At 48.8% G+C, this 20,000-nt stretch overlaps 1 protein-coding gene across 1 annotated transcript in view; it reads right to left on the bottom strand.

Moving 5' to 3' along the window:
* Positions 1-16,098: 16,098 nt before the first annotated feature.
* fbxw7 (F-box and WD repeat domain containing 7) overlaps positions 16,099-20,000 on the bottom strand; it is a 214,276-nt gene continuing 210,374 nt past the window's right edge. Inside the window, 1 exon segment of the mRNA XM_084454528.1 lies at positions 16,099-19,109. Within this exon segment, the coding sequence (XP_084310654.1) occupies positions 18,841-19,109 (269 nt within the window). The 3' untranslated portion in view covers positions 16,099-18,840.

Below are 20,000 nucleotides of genomic sequence, written 5' to 3'. Positions count from 1 at the left end.
CCACCCAGGCCTCAACACCAACCACCCAGGCCCCTCCCAACACCATCCACCCAGGCCCCTCCCAACACCATCCACCCAGGCCTCAACACCATCCACCCAGGCCCCAGCTCTTCTTATCCCAAAACTGTGCCAGTAGAAAGGGCCTCTGCCAGTAGACCGGTCCCAGGATTCCCTCCGTCTCCTCCAAGAACAACCCAGCAAGTCTTCATTATGAGACAAGCAAACTGATACTGCATCACTGCTGCCGGCTGATTCACTTGGGAATGTCCTACTTCACAAGCCAGAAGACTGGCTTCTCCTGAGAGTTTAGGGATCTATTTCTGTACCGTAGGGCCTATAATATATTTGAAATGCACGCTCACTCGTTCGATGTTTCTGTAGAAAGGAGAGTCTTTTTTCTTGGGCAGACAGATGTGTCAGAGACATAGACAGATAGAGTAAAGCTACTCTCGTCCGCCCTCTGAACCAGACTTCAAGCGCTTATTTTCACTTCTCCTGTCACGGGAGCCTTTGATCACTGACACTGAGTATACATTATCATGCCCGTCATTTTCCATAGCCAGAGGCCAACATCGTTACCATGCATCATGTACAGTCTAACTTCCATGATATGGCATCACCACTTTAGCCTTTCAACCACTAGCCTAATTAGACATTGCAACGGCATACAGGGACCTCAGACTTCAAAGGCAGAAGTGTGTGTTTTTCCACAGATACGTTGGAAATATGATCCGTACTTTAGTGGATATTTATGTTTCTGGATGGGTGTACAGTAGTGGCAGCGTTTGGTCTCTCAGACGGCGCTCACAGCGGTCATGACCGTTTGTGTTTTAACTTGTTTTGACACCTCTTGACTGCAGGTCTATTTGCTGTCTCTCTACCGTGTTCCTCTGATGTGAAGGGCTTTCCACACCAACACACGCACACGCACACACAGGCAATGACTCGGATCAAATCCCAGGGGTATAACGTATGATATTAATATCTACAAGCTTTGAGTTGAACACCAGTCTTTTTCATTAGGGCCTAATTACATACCCTGTCAGAAGTACGTCTTGTGATTTATGCAAACAGAAATTAATTAATAGAGATTTTTGAAGAGGGAAACCCCATTCAGAACCCATAAAGAGGCCATGAATTAGCAGGAAACAGACTGGTTATGTAACAAGTTCCCATATATAGTGTTAAATCACCTTCTCATGGACAATGAGCACTCCGAGGCCTTTGGTTTGCATGTAAGCACTAAGGGCCAACATCATTAAAGGGGTAGTTCCAAATTTTTTGCATAGAGCCTCATTTACGATGCTGTTAATTGATCTTCAGCTGACTCCATACACTTCAATGACATGTGGGGTCCCATAAGGATCAATTCTAGGGCCTTTACTCTTCAGTCTGTATATGCTACCCCTATGTGACGTCGTTAGGAGGCACAATATTAGCTACCATAGCTACGCAGATGACACTCAGCTGTGACACCCGATGATTACAGCTCAGTTGACCAATTGGTAGAATGCATTGCTAATATAAATGTATGGATGTCACAGAATTCCCTTCAGTTAAAGGAAGGCAAACAGATGTGTTGATCATTGGTGATAAAGTTGAAAGGGACAGACTATCTGGGCACTTAAAAACACCGACACTGAACACCAAATGCAAAGTCAGTAACCTAGGTGTCATGTTTGATTCTGATCTTAAATTTGAGGCCCATATTAGGAATGTGACAAGGACATATTTTCATCACTTCAGAAACATTGCTGAGGTGAAACCTTTTATCTCCCAGGCCGACGCTGAAAGACTAATGCAGCTTTTATCAGCAGCAGGTTGGATTACTGTAACGCTCTCCTATCTGGTCTAACAAAGAAAGCTATTAGTCAACTTCAGATGATACAAAATGTTGCAGCACGAGTCCTGACTAAGACCAGAAGGAGGGCTCACATCACACCAGTCATATAATCACTACACTGGTTACCTGTCAGTTTTAGAATATATTTTAAGATTAGGATTTTTAAAAGATGATAAAAGAAGGGTTAAAAGATCTTAACATCTTAAGATGTTAAGATGTTTACAAAGCACTCCATAGTAATGCACCTGAATACGGGCATGTTTTTACGCTATACCTATAAGCAGGTCCCTGAGTTCCTCTGGCACTGAGCCTTTAACGCTTTCGATACGACCACGTCACCGGCAACATTTTAAAAATATCTAACAAATATTTAATAATATTAAAAAAAATATCTAACAAATCTAAAAAAATCCTCACTCCAACACTTGCTGAAAGCTGAGACACTGCACTTTCTAGTATTATAGGGAAAATCCAATTAATATTCAAAATGTTGTCACTGTACTTTCAGGGTTAAAAGGGTTAACGGTTCCTGGAGTCAGGACCAAGAGACATGGGGAGGCTGCCCTCAGTTTGCCCCCAGAATCTGGAACACCCTGACAGAAAACCTAAGAATGGCTGAAACTGGGAACTTTTAAGAAAGATATTAACACATACCTTTTTAATCTCGCTTTCATCATTTAGCTTTACCTGAGTTATAATTAAATCTCAATTTGAAATGTTTTATTGTGTTTGTTTACAATGTTTGTCTTTTATTATATATGATCCATCCTGTTTTATTTTCTTATTTTTAAAGACTATTTACTAATAAACTGTTTTTATGTATCTTCTCTTATACTATAAAGCACTGTGTGCTACATTTGCTTGTATGAATAATATGCTATACAAATAAAATTGACTTTGACTCTCTTTATAGCACTAGCAGTATGCTAGTGCTAGCTCAATACAGTAGGAACGGCTAGCATTCAAAGAAAACTCACTTAAACGCTCTACAGTGCACCCAAATCAAGTATGAGGACAGTCTGTTGGGGGCTTATTTGAAGCCATTAGTTTGTTCAGACCTCATGTCTCTCTCTGTAAATAGGGAGGTGGAGCGATATGTAACTAGTCGGCACTATTGTCTTCACAACAAGGAACAGAAGAGTGGATCATTCTCTTACTATCAACACAACAAGTTGCAATGGTCACATTCCAAAGGGATATGTCTGACTTTGTTGAGGAGTTTGGTTTATCTGGCGATCCTTACTTGTTTGGAGTGATTAAGTGAGTTTCTGTGAATGCCGCTTCTACTGCATTGAGCTATCATTAGCATGCTGCTAACGCTGGAACAAGAGACAGAATGGAATCAGCTGGAAATGTTCTCCATCAATCAACAGCATTATGGGTAAGTCGTAAATGAGGCTCTATGTCCAAAATTCTACCAAACTACCCCTTTAAGCATAATCAATCAAATTATTCACTATATAACAAATACCAACAGCCAATGGCACGCAAGAAATAGTGCCTGAAACAACTGTAGCCATTCTATGTAATCTATCTATAAAGGAACAAATCTGTATGTATGTCTGTGTGACTGACTATCTTGAGAACAGGGCGCTGTGTGAAGGTAACATTTGACAGGCCTATCGCTCGAGACCCAAGCAAGTGCAACAAACTGAAACAAACCTGGGTAGCGGACATGAATTATATTAACTTGGGATGAATGTGAATGTTCATCATGAACAGGTTCAGAATGTGATTATAAGTATACAAATGGCAAATTGCACGTATGCTAAGCCTGCAATGTAACTCACAATGCATACTGGGAGCTGGAGTTCTAATGTTGGAATATATATTTGATAAACATTACAAATGAATGTGGTAGTGAGTGAACTTACTTGGGAAAGAGAACACATTTGTATTGTCTTATTATATATAAGCTAGAGAAGACAACTACTCTCCCTGCGTTGAGATATTGTGATGAAGCTGTAATAACACACTGGTTGTCTTGGGAATCACCTGTGTTTTGCCGATGCTGGATATAATTAGTGTCCTACTAATGGAACCATTTCTCAGTAATTGCAGAGTGGCCTCCTCCCTTCCCCTCTCTCTCCTCCCTCCCCCTCTCTCTCCTCCCTCCCCCTCTCTCTCCTCCCTTCCCCTCTCTCTCCTCCCTTCCCCTCTCTCTCCTCCCTTCCCCTCTCTCTCCTCCCTCCCCCTCTCTCTCCCCCCCTCCCCCTCTCTCTCCTCCCTCCCCCTCTCTCTCCTCCCTTCCCCTCTCCTCCCTCCCCCTCTCTCTCCTCCCTCCCCCTCTCTCTCCCCCCCTCCCCCTCTCTCTCCTCCCTCCCCCTCTCTCTCCTCCCTTCCCCTCTCCTCCCTCCCCCTCTCTCTCCTCCCTCCCCCTCTCTCTCCTCCCTTCCCCTCTCTCTCCTCCCTTCCCCTCTCTCTCCTCCCTTCCCCTCTCTCTCCTCCCTTCCCCTCTCTCTCCTCCCCCCCCTCTCTCTCCTCCCTCCCCCTCTCTCTCCTCCCTCCCCCTCTCTCTCCTCCCTTCCCCTCTCTCTCCTTCCCCCCCTCTCTCTCCTCCCTCCCCCTCTCTCTCCTCCCTTCCCCTCTCTCTCCTCCCTCCCCCTCTCTCTCCTCCCTTCCCCTCTCTCTCCTCCCTCCCCCTCTCTCTCAGAAGAGTAGCTTGCCCTCTCACACACCCTCCATGCATTTCTCTTTTTCTTCTCTCTTCCTAACCATCTCTCTCTCTCTGGTCTAGTGACTCTCTGGTCTAGTGAGTCTCTCTCTGGTCTAGTGAGTCTCTCTCTGGTCTAGTGAGTGGTGAGTCTCTCTCTGGTCTAGTGAGTGGTGAGTCTCTCTGGTCTAGTGAGTGGTGAGTCTCTCTGGTCTAGTGAGTGGTGAGTCTCTCTCTGGTCTAGTGAGTGGTGAGTCTCTCTCTGGTCTAGTGAGTCTCTCTCTGGTCTAGTGAGTCTCTCTCTGGTCTAGTGAGTGGTGAGTCTCTCTCTGGTCTAGTGAGTCTCTCTGGTCTAGTGACTCTCTGGTCTAGTGAGTCTCTCTCTGGTCTAGTGAGTCTCTCTCTGGTCTAGTGAGTGGTGAGTCTCTCTGGTCTAGTGACTCTCTGGTCTAGTGAGTCTCTCTCTGGTCTAGTGAGTGGTGAGTCTCTCTGGTCTAGTGAGTCTCTCTGGTCTAGTGAGTCTCTCTCTGGTCTAGTGAGTGGTGAGTCTCTCTGGTCTAGTGACTCTCTGGTCTAGTGAGTGGTGAGTCTCTCTCTGGTCTAGTGAGTCTCTCTCTGGTCTAGTGAGTCTCTCTCTGGTCTAGTGAGTGGTGAGTCTCTCTCTGGTCTAGTGAGTGGTGAGTCTCTCTCTGGTCTAGTGAGTGGTGAGTCTCTCTCTGGTCTAGTGAGTGGTGAGTCTCTCTCTGGTCTAGTGAGTCTCTCTCTCTGGTCTAGTGAGTGGTGAGTCTCTCTGGTCTAGTGAGTGGTGAGTCTCTCTGGTCTAGTGAGTGGTGAGTCTCTCTCTGGTCTAGTGACTCTCTGGTCTAGTGAGTCTCTCTCTGGTCTAGTGAGTGGTGAGTCTCTCTCTGGTCTAGTGAGTAGTGAGTCTCTCTCTGGTCTAGTGAGTGGTGAGTCTCTCTCTGGTCTAGTGAGTGGTGAGTCTCTCTCTGGTCTAGTGAGTCTCTCTGGTCTAGTGAGTGGTGAGTCTCTCTCTGGTCTAGTGAGTGGTGAGTCTCTCTCTGGTCTAGTGAGTCTCTCTCTGGTCTAGTGAGTCTCTCTCTGGTCTAGTGAGTGGTGAGTCTCTCTCTGGTCTAGTGAGTCTCTCTCTGGTCTAGTGAGTCTCTCTCTGGTCTAGTGAGTGGTGAGTCTCTCTCTGGTCTAGTGAGTCTCTCTCTGGTCTAGTGAGTCTCTCTCTGGTCTAGTGAGTCTCTCTCTGGTCTAGTGAGTGGTGAGTCTCTCTCTGGTCTAGTGAGTCTCTCTCTGGTCTAGTGAGTGGTGAGTCTCTCTCTGGTCTAGTGAGTCTCTCTCTGGTCTAGTGAGTCTCTCTCTGGTCTAGTGAGTCTCTCTCTGGTCTAGTGAGTGGTGAGTCTCTCTGGTCTAGTGAGTGGTGAGTCTCTCTGGTCTAGTGAGTGGTGAGTCTCTCTCTGGTCTAGTGAGTCTCTCTCTGGTCTAGTGAGTCTCTCTCTGGTCTAGTGAGTGGTGAGTCTCTCTGGTCTAGTGAGTGGTGAGTCTCTCTCTGGTCTAGTGAGTGGTGAGTCTCTCTCTGGTCTAGTGAGTCTCTCTCTCTGGTCTAGTGAGTGGTGAGTCTCTCTGGTCTAGTGAGTGGTGAGTCTCTCTGGTCTAGTGAGTCTCTCTCTCTGGTCTAGTGAGTGGTGAGTCTCTCTGGTCTAGTGAGTGGTGAGTCTCTCTGGTCTAGTGAGTGGTGAGTCTCTCTGGTCTAGTGAGTGGTGAGTCTCTCTGGTCTAGTGAGTGGTGAGTCTCTCTCTGGTCTAGTGAGTGGTGAGTCTCTCTCTGGTCTAGTGAGTGGTGAGTCTCTCTGGTCTAGTGAGTCTCTCTCTGGTCTAGTGAGTCTCTCTCTGGTCTAGTGAGTGGTGAGTCTCTCTGGTCTAGTGAGTGGTGAGTCTCTCTGGTCTAGTGAGTGGTGAGTCTCTCTCTGGTCTAGTGAGTCTCTCTCTGGTCTAGTGAGTCTCTCTCTGGTCTAGTGAGTGGTGAGTCTCTCTGGTCTAGTGAGTGGTGAGTCTCTCTGGTCTAGTGAGTGGTGAGTCTCTCTCTGGTCTAGTGAGTCTCTCTCTCTGGTCTAGTGAGTGGTGAGTCTCTCTGGTCTAGTGAGTGGTGAGTCTCTCTGGTCTAGTGAGTCTCTCTCTCTGGTCTAGTGAGTGGTGAGTCTCTCTGGTCTAGTGAGTGGTGAGTCTCTCTGGTCTAGTGAGTCTCTCTCTGGTCTAGTGAGTCTCTCTCTGGTCTAGTGAGTCTCTCTCTGGTCTAGTGAGTGGTGAGTCTCTCTGGTCTAGTGAGTGGTGAGTCTCTCTGGTCTAGTGAGTGGTGAGTCTCTCTCTGGTCTAGTGAGTGGTGAGTCTCTCTGGTCTAGTGAGTGGTGAGTCTCTCTGGTCTAGTGAGTGGTGAGTCTCTCTCTGGTCTAGTGAGTCTCTCTCTGGTCTAGTGAGTGGTGAGTCTCTCTGGTCTAGTGAGTGGTGAGTCTCTCTCTGGTCTAGTGAGTCTCTATCTGGTCTAGTGAGTGGTGAGTCTCTCTCTGGTCTAGTGAGTGGTGAGTCTCTCTCTGGTCTAGTGAGTCTCTCTCTGGTCTAGTGAGTGGTGAGTCTCTCTGGTCTAGTGAGTCTCTCTCTGGTCTAGTGAGTCTCTCTCTGGTCTAGTGAGTGGTGAGTCTCTCTCTGGTCTAGTGAGTCTCTCTGGTCTAGTGAGTGGTGAGTCTCTCTCTGGTCTAGTGAGTGGTGAGTCTCTCTCTGGTCTAGTGAGTCTCTCTGGTCTAGTGAGTCTCTCTGGTCTAGTGAGTGGTGAGTCTCTCTCTGGTCTAGTGAGTCTCTCTCTGGTCTAGTGAGTGGTGAGTCTCTCTCTGGTCTAGTGAGTCTCTCTCTGGTCTAGTGAGTCTCTCTCTGGTCTAGTGAGTGGTGAGTCTCTCTCTGGTCTAGTGAGTCTCTCTCTGGTCTAGTGAGTGGTGAGTCTCTCTCTGGTCTAGTGAGTCTCTCTGGTCTAGTGAGTCTCTCTCTGGTCTAGTGAGTGGTGAGTCTCTCTCTGGTCTAGTGAGTCTCTCTCTGGTCTAGTGAGTCTCTCTCTGGTCTAGTGAGTGGTGAGTCTCTCTCTGGTCTAGTGAGTCTCTCTGTTCTAGTGAGTGGTGAGTCTCTCTCTGGTCTAGTGAGTCTCTCTCTGGTCTAGTGAGGGTGAGTCTCTCTCTGGTCTAGTGAGTGGTGAGTCTCTCTGGTCTAGTGAGTGGTGAGTCTCTCTCTGGTCTAGTGAGTCTCTCTCTGGTCTAGTGAGTCTCTCTGGTCTAGTGAGTGGTGAGTCTCTCTCTGGTCTAGTGAGTCTCTCTGGTCTAGTGAGTGGTGAGTCTCTCTCTGGTCTAGTGAGTGGTGAGTCTCTCTCTGGTCTAGTGAGTGGTGAGTCTCTCTCTGGTCTAGTGAGTCTCTCTGGTCTAGTGAGTGGTGAGTCTCTCTCTGGTCTAGTGAGTGGTGAGTCTCTCTCTGGTCTAGTGAGTCTCTCTCTGGTCTAGTGAGTCTCTCTCTGGTCTAGTGAGTGGTGAGTCTCTCTCTGGTCTAGTGAGTGGTGAGTCTCTCTGGTCTAGTGAGTGGTGAGTCTCTCTGGTCTAGTGAGTCTCTCTCTGGTCTAGTGAGTCTCTCTCTGGTCTAGTGAGTGGTGAGTCTCTCTCTGGTCTAGTGAGTGGTGAGTCTCTCTCTGGTCTAGTGAGTCTCTCTGGTCTAGTGAGTCTCTCTCTGGTCTAGTGAGTCTCTCTCTGGTCTAGTGAGTCTCTCTGGTCTAGTGAGTGGTGAGTCTCTCTCTGGTCTAGTGAGTGGTGAGTCTCTCTGGTCTAGTGAGTGGTGAGTCTCTCTCTGGTCTAGTGAGTCTCTCTCTGGTCTAGTGAGTCTCTCTCTGGTCTAGTGAGTGGTGAGTCTCTCTGCTCTAGTGAGTCTCTCTGGTCTAGTGAGTGGTGAGTCTCTCTCTGGTCTAGTGAGTGGTGAGTCTCTCTCTGGTCTAGTGAGTCTCTCTCTGGTCTAGTGAGTCTCTCTCTGGTCTAGTGAGTGGTGAGTCTCTCTCTGGTCTAGTGAGTGGTGAGTCTCTCTGGTCTAGTGAGTGGTGAGTCTCTCTCTGGTCTAGTGAGTCTCTCTCTGGTCTAGTGAGTCTCTCTCTGGTCTAGTGAGTGGTGAGTCTCTCTCTGGTCTAGTGAGTCTCTCTCTGGTCTAGTGAGTCTCTCTCTGGTCTAGTGAGTGGTGAGTCTCTCTCTGGTCTAGTGAGTGGTGAGTCTCTCTCTGGTCTAGTGAGTGGTGAGTCTCTCTCTGGTCTAGTGAGTGGTGAGTCTCTCTGGTCTAGTGAGTCTCTCTCTGGTCTAGTGAGTGGTGAGTCTCTCTGGTCTAGTGAGTCTCTCTCTGGTCTAGTGAGTGGTGAGTCTCTCTCTGGTCTAGTGAGTCTCTCTCTGGTCTAGTGAGTCTCTCTGGTCTAGTGAGTGGTGAGTCTCTCTGGTCTAGTGAGTGGTGAGTCTCTCTGGTCTAGTGAGTGGTGAGTCTCTCTCTGGTCTAGTGAGTCTCTCTCTGGTCTAGTGAGTCTCTCTCTGGTCTAGTGAGTGGTGAGTCTCTCTGCTCTAGTGAGTCTCTCTGGTCTAGTGAGTGGTGAGTCTCTCTCTGGTCTAGTGAGTCTCTCTCTGGTCTAGTGAGTCTCTCTCTGGTCTAGTGAGTGGTGAGTCTCTCTCTGGTCTAGTGAGTGGTGAGTCTCTCTGGTCTAGTGAGTGGTGAGTCTCTCTCTGGTCTAGTGAGTCTCTCTCTGGTCTAGTGAGTCTCTCTCTGGTCTAGTGAGTGGTGAGTCTCTCTCTGGTCTAGTGAGTCTCTCTCTGGTCTAGTGAGTCTCTCTCTGGTCTAGTGAGTGGTGAGTCTCTCTCTGGTCTAGTGAGTGGTGAGTCTCTCTCTGGTCTAGTGAGTGGTGAGTCTCTCTGGTCTAGTGAGTCTCTCTCTGGTCTAGTGAGTGGTGAGTCTCTCTCTGGTCTAGTGAGTCTCTCTCTGGTCTAGTGAGTGGTGAGTCTCTCTCTGGTCTAGTGAGTGGTGAGTCTCTCTGGTCTAGTGAGTGGTGAGTCTCTCTCTGGTCTAGTGAGTCTCTCTCTGGTCTAGTGAGTCTCTCTGGTCTAGTGAGGGGTGAGTCTCTCTCTGGTCTAGTGAGTGGTGAGTCTCTCTCTGGTCTAGTGAGTCTCTCTCTGGTCTAGTGAGTGGTGAGTCTCTCTCTGGTCTAGTGAGTGGTGAGTCTCTCTGGTCTAGTGAGTGGTGAGTCTCTCTCTGGTCTAGTGAGTGGTGAGTCTCTCTGGTCTAGTGAGTGGTGAGTCTCTCTGGTCTAGTGAGTGGTGAGTCTCTCTCTGGTCTAGTGAGTGGTGAGTCTCTCTCTGGTCTAGTGAGTCTCTCTCTGGTCTAGTGAGTGGTGAGTCTCTCTCTGGTCTAGTGAGTCTCTCTCTGGTCTAGTGAGTCTCTCTCTGGTCTAGTGAGTGGTGAGTCTCTCTCTGGTCTAGTGAGTCTCTCTCTGGTCTAGTGAGTCTCTCTCTGGTCTAGTGAGTGGTGAGTCTCTCTCTGGTCTAGTGAGTGGTGAGTCTCTCTCTGGTCTAGTGAGTCTCTCTCTGGTCTAGTGAGTGGTGAGTCTCTCTCTGGTCTAGTGAGTCTCTCTCTGGTCTAGTGAGTGGTGAGTCTCTCTCTGGTCTAGTGAGTGGTGAGTCTCTCTCTGGTCTAGTGAGTGGTGAGTCTCTCTCTGGTCTAGTGAGTCTCTCTCTGGTCTAGTGAGTGGTGAGTCTCTCTGGTCTAGTGAGTGGTGAGTCTCTCTGGTCTAGTGAGTGGTGAGTCTCTCTGGTCTAGTGAGTGGTGAGTCTCTCTGGTCTAGTGAGTCTCTCTGGTCTAGTGAGTCTCTCTGGTCTAGTGAGTCTCTCTCTGGTCTAGTGAGTGGTGAGTCTCTCTCTGGTCTAGTGAGTGGTGAGTCTCTCTCTGGTCTAGTGAGTCTCTCTCTGGTCTAGTGAGTGGTGAGTCTCTCTGGTCTAGTGAGTGGTGAGTCTCTCTGGTCTAGTGAGTGGTGAGTCTCTCTGGTCTAGTGAGTGGTGAGTCTCTCTGGTCTAGTGAGTCTCTCTGGTCTAGTGAGTCTCTCTGGTCTAGTGAGTCTCTCTCTGGTCTAGTGAGTGGTGAGTCTCTCTCTGGTCTAGTGAGTGGTGAGTCTCTCTCTGGTCTAGTGAGTCTCTCTCTGGTCTAGTGAGTGGTGAGTCTCTCTGGTCTAGTGAGTGGTGAGTCTCTCTGGTCTAGTGAGTGGTGAGTCTCTCTGGTCTAGTGAGTGGTGAGTCTCTCTGGTCTAGTGAGTCTCTCTGGTCTAGTGAGTCTCTCTGGTCTAGTGAGTCTCTCTCTGGTCTAGTGAGTGGTGAGTCTCTCTGGTCTAGTGAGTCTCTCTGGTCTAGTGAGTCTCTCTGGTCTAGTGAGTCTCTCTGGTCTAGTGAGTGGTGAGTCTCTCTGGTCTAGTGAGTCTCTCTGGTCTAGTGAGTCTCTCTGGTCTAGTGAGTCTCTCTCTGGTCTAGTGAGTCTCTCTCTGGTCTAGTGAGTGGTGAGTCTCTCTCTGGTCTAGTGAGTGGTGAGTCTCTCTCTGGTCTAGTGAGTGGTGAGTCTCTCTGGTCTAGTGAGTGGTGAGCGTTGCTCCAGATGGGGTTTTCACACCTGTGGCGTTCTGCTCCTCAGCAACTGTTGGAAACACTATATCCCTGCCAAGCTGTAGAGGGCAAACATACACAGGCACGCACGCACACACACACACACACACACACACACACACACGCACGCACACACACACACACACACACACACGCACGCACGCACACACACACACACACGCACATACCTGTACGTACAAAAAAGACACCTGCAAGTACTGTACTTACACAAGCACTTAAAAGTATACTCATGTACTAAGCCAAACACAAACACACACACACACACACACAGTAATCGTGATCGTTTCCCCAGTGAGACAGGTGGTGTTGTATTGACAGGTGGTGTGTGTGAGGATGCTGGACTGTGTGTGTGTGTCCTCCCTGTGGCGGCGTGTCCTTCCCCTGCCACACGCCTCCACCCACGCATGCTAGCGTTGTACAGATGGGCTCGGCGGTGGCGTGGATCTGCGTCCTCACACCTCCACTACCTGCTCTGCTCCGTTCCAACGCTGCACCCTCCTCCCCTCCCAAGGTCAGAGAAGGCAGGTGGGTGGATTTTAACTACTAGGAGTAACAATATTTGCCTGTGAATCAGATCGCTGGGAAAGTTGGCTACTCGGGCGCAGATCGAACTATGTTGTGTGGGTCTTTCTTGAGGTAATCTCTGATGAAACGTGATTTGAGATGTGTTATCAGTCTAGTCATGGTGTAACCCATTCCTTTCGACGTGCCCAGGGTGGGATTCAAACCCGGGTCACCGGCGGGACAGACACTGTTTTAAACAGCTACGCAGAGTGGACAGTGTTTATACTGTTGGGGGGGGGGGGGGTGAGTTTAGACAACAACTCACTACCTACTGCAGGACTCATGAGGACCCAGTTTCACTCGGTTTCAATGGCCGGTAACCAGAGAACTAGAAGAGGAGAAAGGGATGCATTCAGACGCCCGTGTGTCTTTGCCCTTGGCAGTTGGTGGGATTATGGAAAAGCAGGTCTCGATGACAGAGAATGCCCCCACAGGGCGCCCATGCCGGCTTGCTCAGAATGTGACACCGCTTGGGGGTACTTAGGAAAATGACGCTAAATGCTCCATATTTTCACACGGCAAGTTTCTGGATGCCACAAAGGTTGACGTCTTCTCCTGGGTGCCAGCGACCTGATAAACAGATACACAGATAAATGGGCCGATCTGCCAAGCTGTGGAGGGCTACTCTGGTGCCATTAGTCATTCCTGACATGTGGCTAGGGTGTGATTAGCCATGTCCACCATGTTGAGTGATTGGGAGTGAAACAGGCAACAGAATATCAATGTGTTGGGATCATCCTTTCCATCGTTCTGTGAACTGCCTCGTTGGGACCATCACTCTCGAACCTGGCCCATGACTCGTCGTATTGTGCAGTGCGATATCAGATGTGATCTTCAGTTTTATGTCCTGCGAATACAGGAACTCATTCAAAAGCCCAATTAGAGGAATCACAAACTTGGCATCTCAAAAAGTTTTTGCTACTATTCTCCCCGAATGCTAAATTCTTTGAGGCAAGTGTGTGTAGAATACAGAGGTGTGTTCTCGACGGTTCCTGACCTACAGCATGGTAACATGCAGGGTAACCCTGACTACATCAACCAACACATCAGTTCGCATGGATTTAAGTATAACAAAGTGATGAGAATATCATGAAACTACCAAGTGCTAACTTCCAACAAAACAACCCTAGATGGCATTAGCTGAGGTGTGTAGGTGGTGTAATCTATGTGTACAGCTTACAGTCCTCTAGGCATACCCTGGTTCACTCCAGGGCAGGATTAGAGTATCATAGGGGTGAGGTGAGGATGAGCGGGACCAGACCTAATCCTGCCTGCCCTTCAGCACCCATCTCCATCATCACCTCCACAGTAGATGGCAAACTACCCAACCATACCCTCCTTCAAACTACCCAACCATACCCTCCTTCAAACTACCCAACCATACCCTCCTTCAAACTACCCAACCATACCCTCCTTCAAACTACCCAACCATACCCTCCTTCAAACTACCCAACCATACCCTCCTTCAAACTACCCAACCATACCCTCCTTCAAACTACCCAACCATTCCCTCCTTCAAACTACCCAACCATTCCCTCCTTCAAACTACCCAACCATACCCTCCTTCAAACTACCCAACCATACCCTCCTTCAAACTACCCAACCATACCCTCCTTCAAACTACCCAACCATACCCTCCTTCAAACTACCCAACCATACCCTCCTTCAAACTACCCAACCATACCCTCCTTCAAACTACCCAACCATACCCTCCTTCAAACTACCCAACCATACCCTCCTTCAAACTACCCAACCATACCCTCCTTCAAACTACCCAACCATACCCTCTTTCAAACTACCCAACCATTCCCTCCTTCAAACTACCCAACCATACCCTCCTTCAAACTACCCAACCATACCCTCCTTCAAACTACCCAACCATACCCTCCTTCAAACTACCCACCATACCCTCCTTCAAACTACCCAACCATACCCTCCTTCAAACTACCCAACCATTCCCTCCTTCAAACTACCCAACCATACCCTCCTTCAAACTACCCAACCATACCCTCCTTCAAACTACCCAACCATACCCTCCTTCAAACTACCCAACCATACCCTCCTTCAAACTACCCAACCATACCCTCCTTCAAACTACCCACCATACCCTCCTTCAAACTACCCAACCATACCCTCCTTCAAACTACCCAAACACATATTCCTTCGAACTACCCAACCTTATCTTCCTTCAAGCGTCCATATGTTTTTCATTGCATCATTCTTTTAGCTAGGATTAACGTTAGCGCTCCAATGCCAGGCTCGGCTGTGTGCGAACGCGGGCTGGGGACATCCATCTTGTGAAGCTGCGATGCATATATGAAGAGACTAGAGTGAATAAGCTTGAGAAATTAATCACATCCTGAAGGAGAGGAAGAGAGGAGGGAGTAATATAAGGTAGATTAATAGCCAATAACTTTTAAGGAATGGGACGATTAATCCCATCCCAAAATGAAGTGCATTAAGAGACGGGTTAGGCAGATTCATCAGTTTCTTGTAGTTAAGTCATCTGGTTGGCAGATTCATCAGTTTCTTGTAGTTAAGTCATCTGGTTGGCAGATTCATCAGTGTCTTGTAGTTAAGTCATTTTGGGTTTCCTCATAAACCTTGGTGTTTGTTGCTATGGTGAACTACGGTAGGATAATTTCTCATCAGTTTTGGGATGCTTTCTATCCCATTTAATTTGTACCAGCGTGTCTGTATGCTGGCTAGAGTGACTAGACCAGTCTCTAAGGAACTAGACTCACAAACCATTCTCTAAACGCTGCGCTCAACTAGACGAGACTGAGGAGATTCGTCCAGATTTTGTCGCTAAAAGTGGGTGGAAACAATGAGATCGAAAGAAAAAAAAAAAAAAACGTAATTGCAGAGCGAATTCCAAAGTGTTTAGGGCAGTCCTTCCTAATGATACGGTGAATGTTTTGATTCTCCTGTCCAGTTTGTTTGGAGGACATCACTTCTAGTAAGGCAGGTCCTTCAGCCTGTTGGAGACCTCCAAAGTCTGCTATCAAGAGAATACTAAAGAACTGTACAATAACCTTTACTGGTTCTTCTCAAAAGATACTAAGGCTATACTGCATCACAAACCTGCAATGTTCTAACCAAGCACATCAAGAATATAACAAACAATAACTCAAACAATCCCTTCTCGCTCATCCAATTTTTTCGTTTTTTGAAACTAACAGAACTGATGTCGAGGATATAACTGGGAAAACCTCAGACCCCACCACGCATGAGATGATACCCAGAGACACTTGTTTTACATGCTGATAACCTCCCCAGGCTCGTTGTATGTTCAGACGAACAGCCTTGAGCGTTGCCTAACACAGCACCATGATATTTAGACTGCGTCTTCCATCCGGAGAGAGAGAGAGCCATCACTAGGCAACAGGCAGAGCCTTGCAGCGTGTGCACACGTCACTGTGGATGTGAACTGGGTACGTAGCTGCATGCGTGAGCCTCACATACAGCCATACAGAGTGAGGTTGACACCGGAGAGCTTGACCGCTCCAATAGAGCACTAATATAACATTCATATTAATATGAACTGCTGCACGTGTGGAGAATGCAGAATGCTGCTAGTTGATAGGTTAGTTATATTAGAGTGTTGCAGAATGCTGCTAGTTGATAGGTTAGTTCTATTAGATAGTTTTGCAGAATGCTGCTAGTTGATAGGTTAGTTCTATTAGATAGTGTTGCAGAATGATGCTAGCTGATAGGTTAGTTCTATTAGTGTTGCAGAATGCTGCTAGCTGATAGGTTAGTTCTATTAGTGTTGCAGAATGCTGCTAGTTGATAGGTTAGTTATATTAGATAGTGTTGCAGAATGCTGCTAGCTGATAGGTTAGTTCTATTAGATAGTGTTGCAGAATGCTGCTAGTTGATAGGTTAGTTATATTAGATAGTGTTGCAGAATGCTGCTAGCTGATAGGTTAGTTCTATTAGATAGTGTTGCAGAATGCTGCTAGCTGATAGGTTAGTTCTATTAGTGTTGCAGAATGCTGCTAGCTGATAGGTTAGTTCTATTAGATAGTGTGCTTTTACAATGAAGCCATTTATATACTGTGGAAATGTGGCTTAAAGGGAACACAGATTTCAAGACCAGTCTTTGCTTACAAACTGTGTTGAAGATCCAAGCGAAAGTACGTGACCCTGACCAAAGACAGTTTGTTCAAAATCCATGACGACAGGCTGAGAATAGCAACACTAACAGCATACCCAACGTGTTCTCGTAGTTTGTGTAACATGACAAGGTTAACATATGAACTCTGGTGAGATTCGAGCTGCAGATGTTGAAAATATTTCCAGGGTGAAATGTGATGAAACTGAAGAGGCTTTATTGAACACATAAGACGCCTTCACACACGTGACAAACACAGACAACCCAAATGCTTGAAATGAAAAAAGAAAAACCCACATTTTATTGCACTTAAGTTATATGAAAATAAAAATTCTAAGTGAATCAAACAAATACACAATCCCTTTAAGGTTTTTTTTTCTCTGTCCGTTTTCTTTTTTGCCAGGCAGTTTACATGAAAAAATAAAACACCTGTGCTGTCTGATTTCTCAAACCAGATCATAAATTAAACAGAAGGAAAGAAAACGACGAGAGGAGATAGAGCAAGATTGTTTTTCTTTTTCTTATTTTTTTTTTTAATATACAGTGTTATACCACTTCACAGTTCAGCTGGAGTTGTGTGACTCTGGGAGATTGAGACGATTTTGTTTGGCTACAATGTTGTTGTCTGTTCTCCTGGGTTGTTTAAGTCCGTTCTCTTGGGTTGTTTAAGTCTGTTCTCTTGGGTTGTTTAAGTCTGTTCTCTTGGGTTGTTTGAGTCTGTTCTCTTGGGTTGTTTGAGTCTGTTCTCTTGGGTTGTTTGAGTCTGTTCTCTTGGGTTGTTTGAGTCTGTTCTCTTGGGTTGTTTGAGTCTGTTCTCTTGGGTTGTTTGAGTCTGTTCTCTTGGGTTGTTTGAGTCTGTTCTCTTGGGTTGTTTGAGTCTGTTCTCTTGGGTTGTTTGAGTCTGTTCTCCTGGGTTGTTTGAGTCTGTTCTCTTGGGTTGTTTGAGTCTGTTCTCTTGGGTTGTTTGAGTCTGTTCTCTTGGGTTGTTTGAGTCTGTTCTCTTGGGTTGTTTGAGTCTGTTCTCCTGGGTTGTTTGAGTCTGTTCTCTTGGGTTGTTTGAGTCTGTTCTCTTGGGTTGTCCGTACAGCATCTTTCCATTCACGAACCACGAGACCGCTGCTCCAGCAGTCTCAACTGAATCACGTCACACTCTCACACTAAGACTCTCCTGGCGTGGACTACTTGTCAGTACGCTTTCCTGTGTCCGTTGTTGCTCCAGACATGGCTGAGAGGAACAAGCAGCGCGTGTGGATATGGACAGGTCTTCTTCCTCTAGTAAAACCAAAACCTTCATCTTGTGTTTCCTTTTTCTCTTTGCCAGTCCACAACAGACTGATAGAGATTTGTCCCAAGGAATGTGTTTACAATGTCGCCCAAAAACGCACACACACGTTAACACCCACCCACACGTGCAAACACACACACACACACTAACACACGCTAGCACACAAACACACACGCTAGCACACACTTGACATCCCCTGGGTTGTTCTCTGTCTTTGTCTGTCAGACACACTCTCTCCTCTCAGCCTCCTAGAGGCACGTTTGGCTCAAGTTTCAGTGGCAAAAACAAAATGAAACCAAGACAAACAAACAGAAAAAGAGAAAAATAATGGTTGGTTGCTTATCTTTCGTCACGTCGCTCTTTTTTCATGTGAGTGTGTGTCTTTTCAAAAAGTCAGAACTTTATTGTATCAGAGTCAATTTTGGAATTTAGTCTGGGACTAAAACGTCACAGCGAGTAGAAAGTTCCATCTCTTTTCCTCTCTCCGTTCATCTAGCAGCATAAAGACAGTTTGGCCACCGGGGAGAACAGTACTAGGGATGAGAGAAAGGGGGCGCTGTTCTGTGGAGCTCTGGGTTCTCACCGCCAACCTAACACCACCCTTGGGGAAAGGAACCCGGACAGACTCTTTGAAAAACACAGGACAGTATCACATCTCTCTGGAAGGCGACACTCCACACTCCAGCTAGAAGAAAAGAAAGAAAGGAAGGAACGACAACCCAAACAAACACAAACAAACATGTGGTGAGCATATGATGGCTAAGAAAGTGTAATACTGGGACTCGTTGCTGTTGACAACGGCAAGCGAAAAGTGAAAGAAACCCTTTGAGTTGACAACAAACTAAAACAAAATGAAGTGAAATTCACAGTTGTGTGTTTTTGAAGGAAAAATCAGGAAAGTGGGAGAAGGTGGAGAGTGAAGTGGCCAATGAGAAGAGAGACGGTGTTGGGCCTGAACTCGGGCCGGGCTGGCCGGGTCTCCCTCCCTCTGAACGTGAGCCCCCTTTACTTAACGTGTGTTCACCATTAAAACCTCAACACTGAACCCTCCCTCTGACAACTCCCTCAGTCTTTTGCCGCGTACTGTATACAGTGTTGTTTATCCATTTGATGGTTGGCTGTTTATGTGGGGGTGGGATTAAAAAATAATATATCTTTATACATCTGAACGTTTTGTGTCAGGCTTGAGTGAACAAGTCTCTGTGCGAAGCTGCCCCTGGCCACGACGGCGGAGTCACTGTCCAAGAGTTCCGTCTTCCTCCGCGCCGGACGAGCCACAAGTCCCTCCCCCTTCCTCCCCCCCGGGCCACTTGCGGAGGTGTGTGTGCGAGCCACGCCCGTTCGCGGCCCTCGTCCGCCTTCACCGCCACGTCCTCTGACTCCACCCCCTGCAGGTGGTGGGAGGAGTCAAAAGCAGGGGCGCGGTGGGTCCGGACGAGACGCGGGCGCCAGCCGGCGTTCGTCAGTAACATTCACCACCGGGGGAAGGGGCAGACACCGATGAGGAGGGAAGGGAGAGGGGGTGCCCCGTATGAGGCTGGTATGAAGAGTCTCCAGCCCTTACCTCTCCTGCCCCTCTCCCTCCTCCTCCCCTCCCCCCTCTTGCCCCCTCCCCCCCCCCCCCCCCCCCCCCCCCCCCCACCCCAACCCCAGCGCCTCACTTCATGTCCACGTCAAAGTCCAGCACCAGCAGTTTGGTCTCCTCCGTGCCGTTGCGGCTGCCCACGGCGCACACCAGCTTGGTGTTGGAGGCGCGGATGCGCCACACCACGCCGCCGCTGCCCCCGCTCTCCAGGGTCACCAGGTTGCGGATGAACTCGCCCGTCCGCAGGTCCCACAGCTTGACCGTGCCGTCGTCAGAGCTGGTGATCACAAAGTTCTTGTTGAACTGCAGGCACGTCACGGCGCTCTGGTGCTTGTGGGGACCTGCGGAGAGAGAGGGGGGGGGGGGGGCAGAGAGACAAAGGGGGGGCGTCAGAAGAGTTTTTTGGGACACCCTCATGATCCGTCTCAAGGGGTTTGTCCTGTTTCTATAGCTTTCTATATGACGTGAAGAAGAAGAGAGACGGGGGAGAGAGGAGCGGGGCTGGGGGGACAGGCAGAGACGGGGGAGAGAGAGGAGGGGGCTGGGGGGACAGGCAGAGACGGGGGAGAGATGGGAGCAGGGCTGGGGGGACAGGCAGAGACGGGGGAGAGAGAGGAGGGGGCTGGGGGGACAGGGAGAGACGGGGGAGAGAGAGGAGGGGGGCTGGGGGGACAGGCAGAGACGGGGGAGAGATGGGAGCGGGGCTGGGGGGACAGGCAGAGACGGGGGAGAGATGGGAGCGGGGCTGGGGGGACAGGCAGAGACGGGGGAGAGAGAGGAGTGGGGCTGGGGGGACAGGCAGAGACGGGGGAGAGATGGGAGGGGGCTGGGGGGACAGGCAGAGACGGGGGAGAGAGAGGAGCGGGGCTGGGGGGACAGGCAGAGACGGGGGAGAGAGAGGAGGGGGGCTGGGGGGACAGGCAGAGACGGGGGAGAGATGGGAGCGGGGCGGGGGGACAGGCAGAGACGGGGGAGAGATGGGAGCGGGGCTGGGGGGACAGGCAGAGACGGGGGAGAGAGAGGAGCGGGGCTGGGGGGACAGGCAGAGACGGGGGAGAGATGGGAGGGGGGCTGGGGGGACAGGCAGAGACGGGGGAGAGAGAGGAGCGGGGCGGGGGGGACAGGCAGAGACGGGGGAGAGAGAGGAGGGGGCGGGGGGGACAGGCAGAGACGGGGGAGAGAGAGGAGGGGGCTGGGGGGACATGCAGAGACGGGGGAGAGAGAGGAGGGGG

Source organism: Borostomias antarcticus, assembly GCF_949987555.1.
Source record: "Borostomias antarcticus genome assembly, chromosome: 20".
In the NCBI taxonomy this organism is placed as follows: domain Eukaryota; kingdom Metazoa; phylum Chordata; class Actinopteri; order Stomiiformes; family Stomiidae; genus Borostomias; species Borostomias antarcticus.
This window is presented reverse-complemented; position numbering and strand designations above follow the sequence as displayed.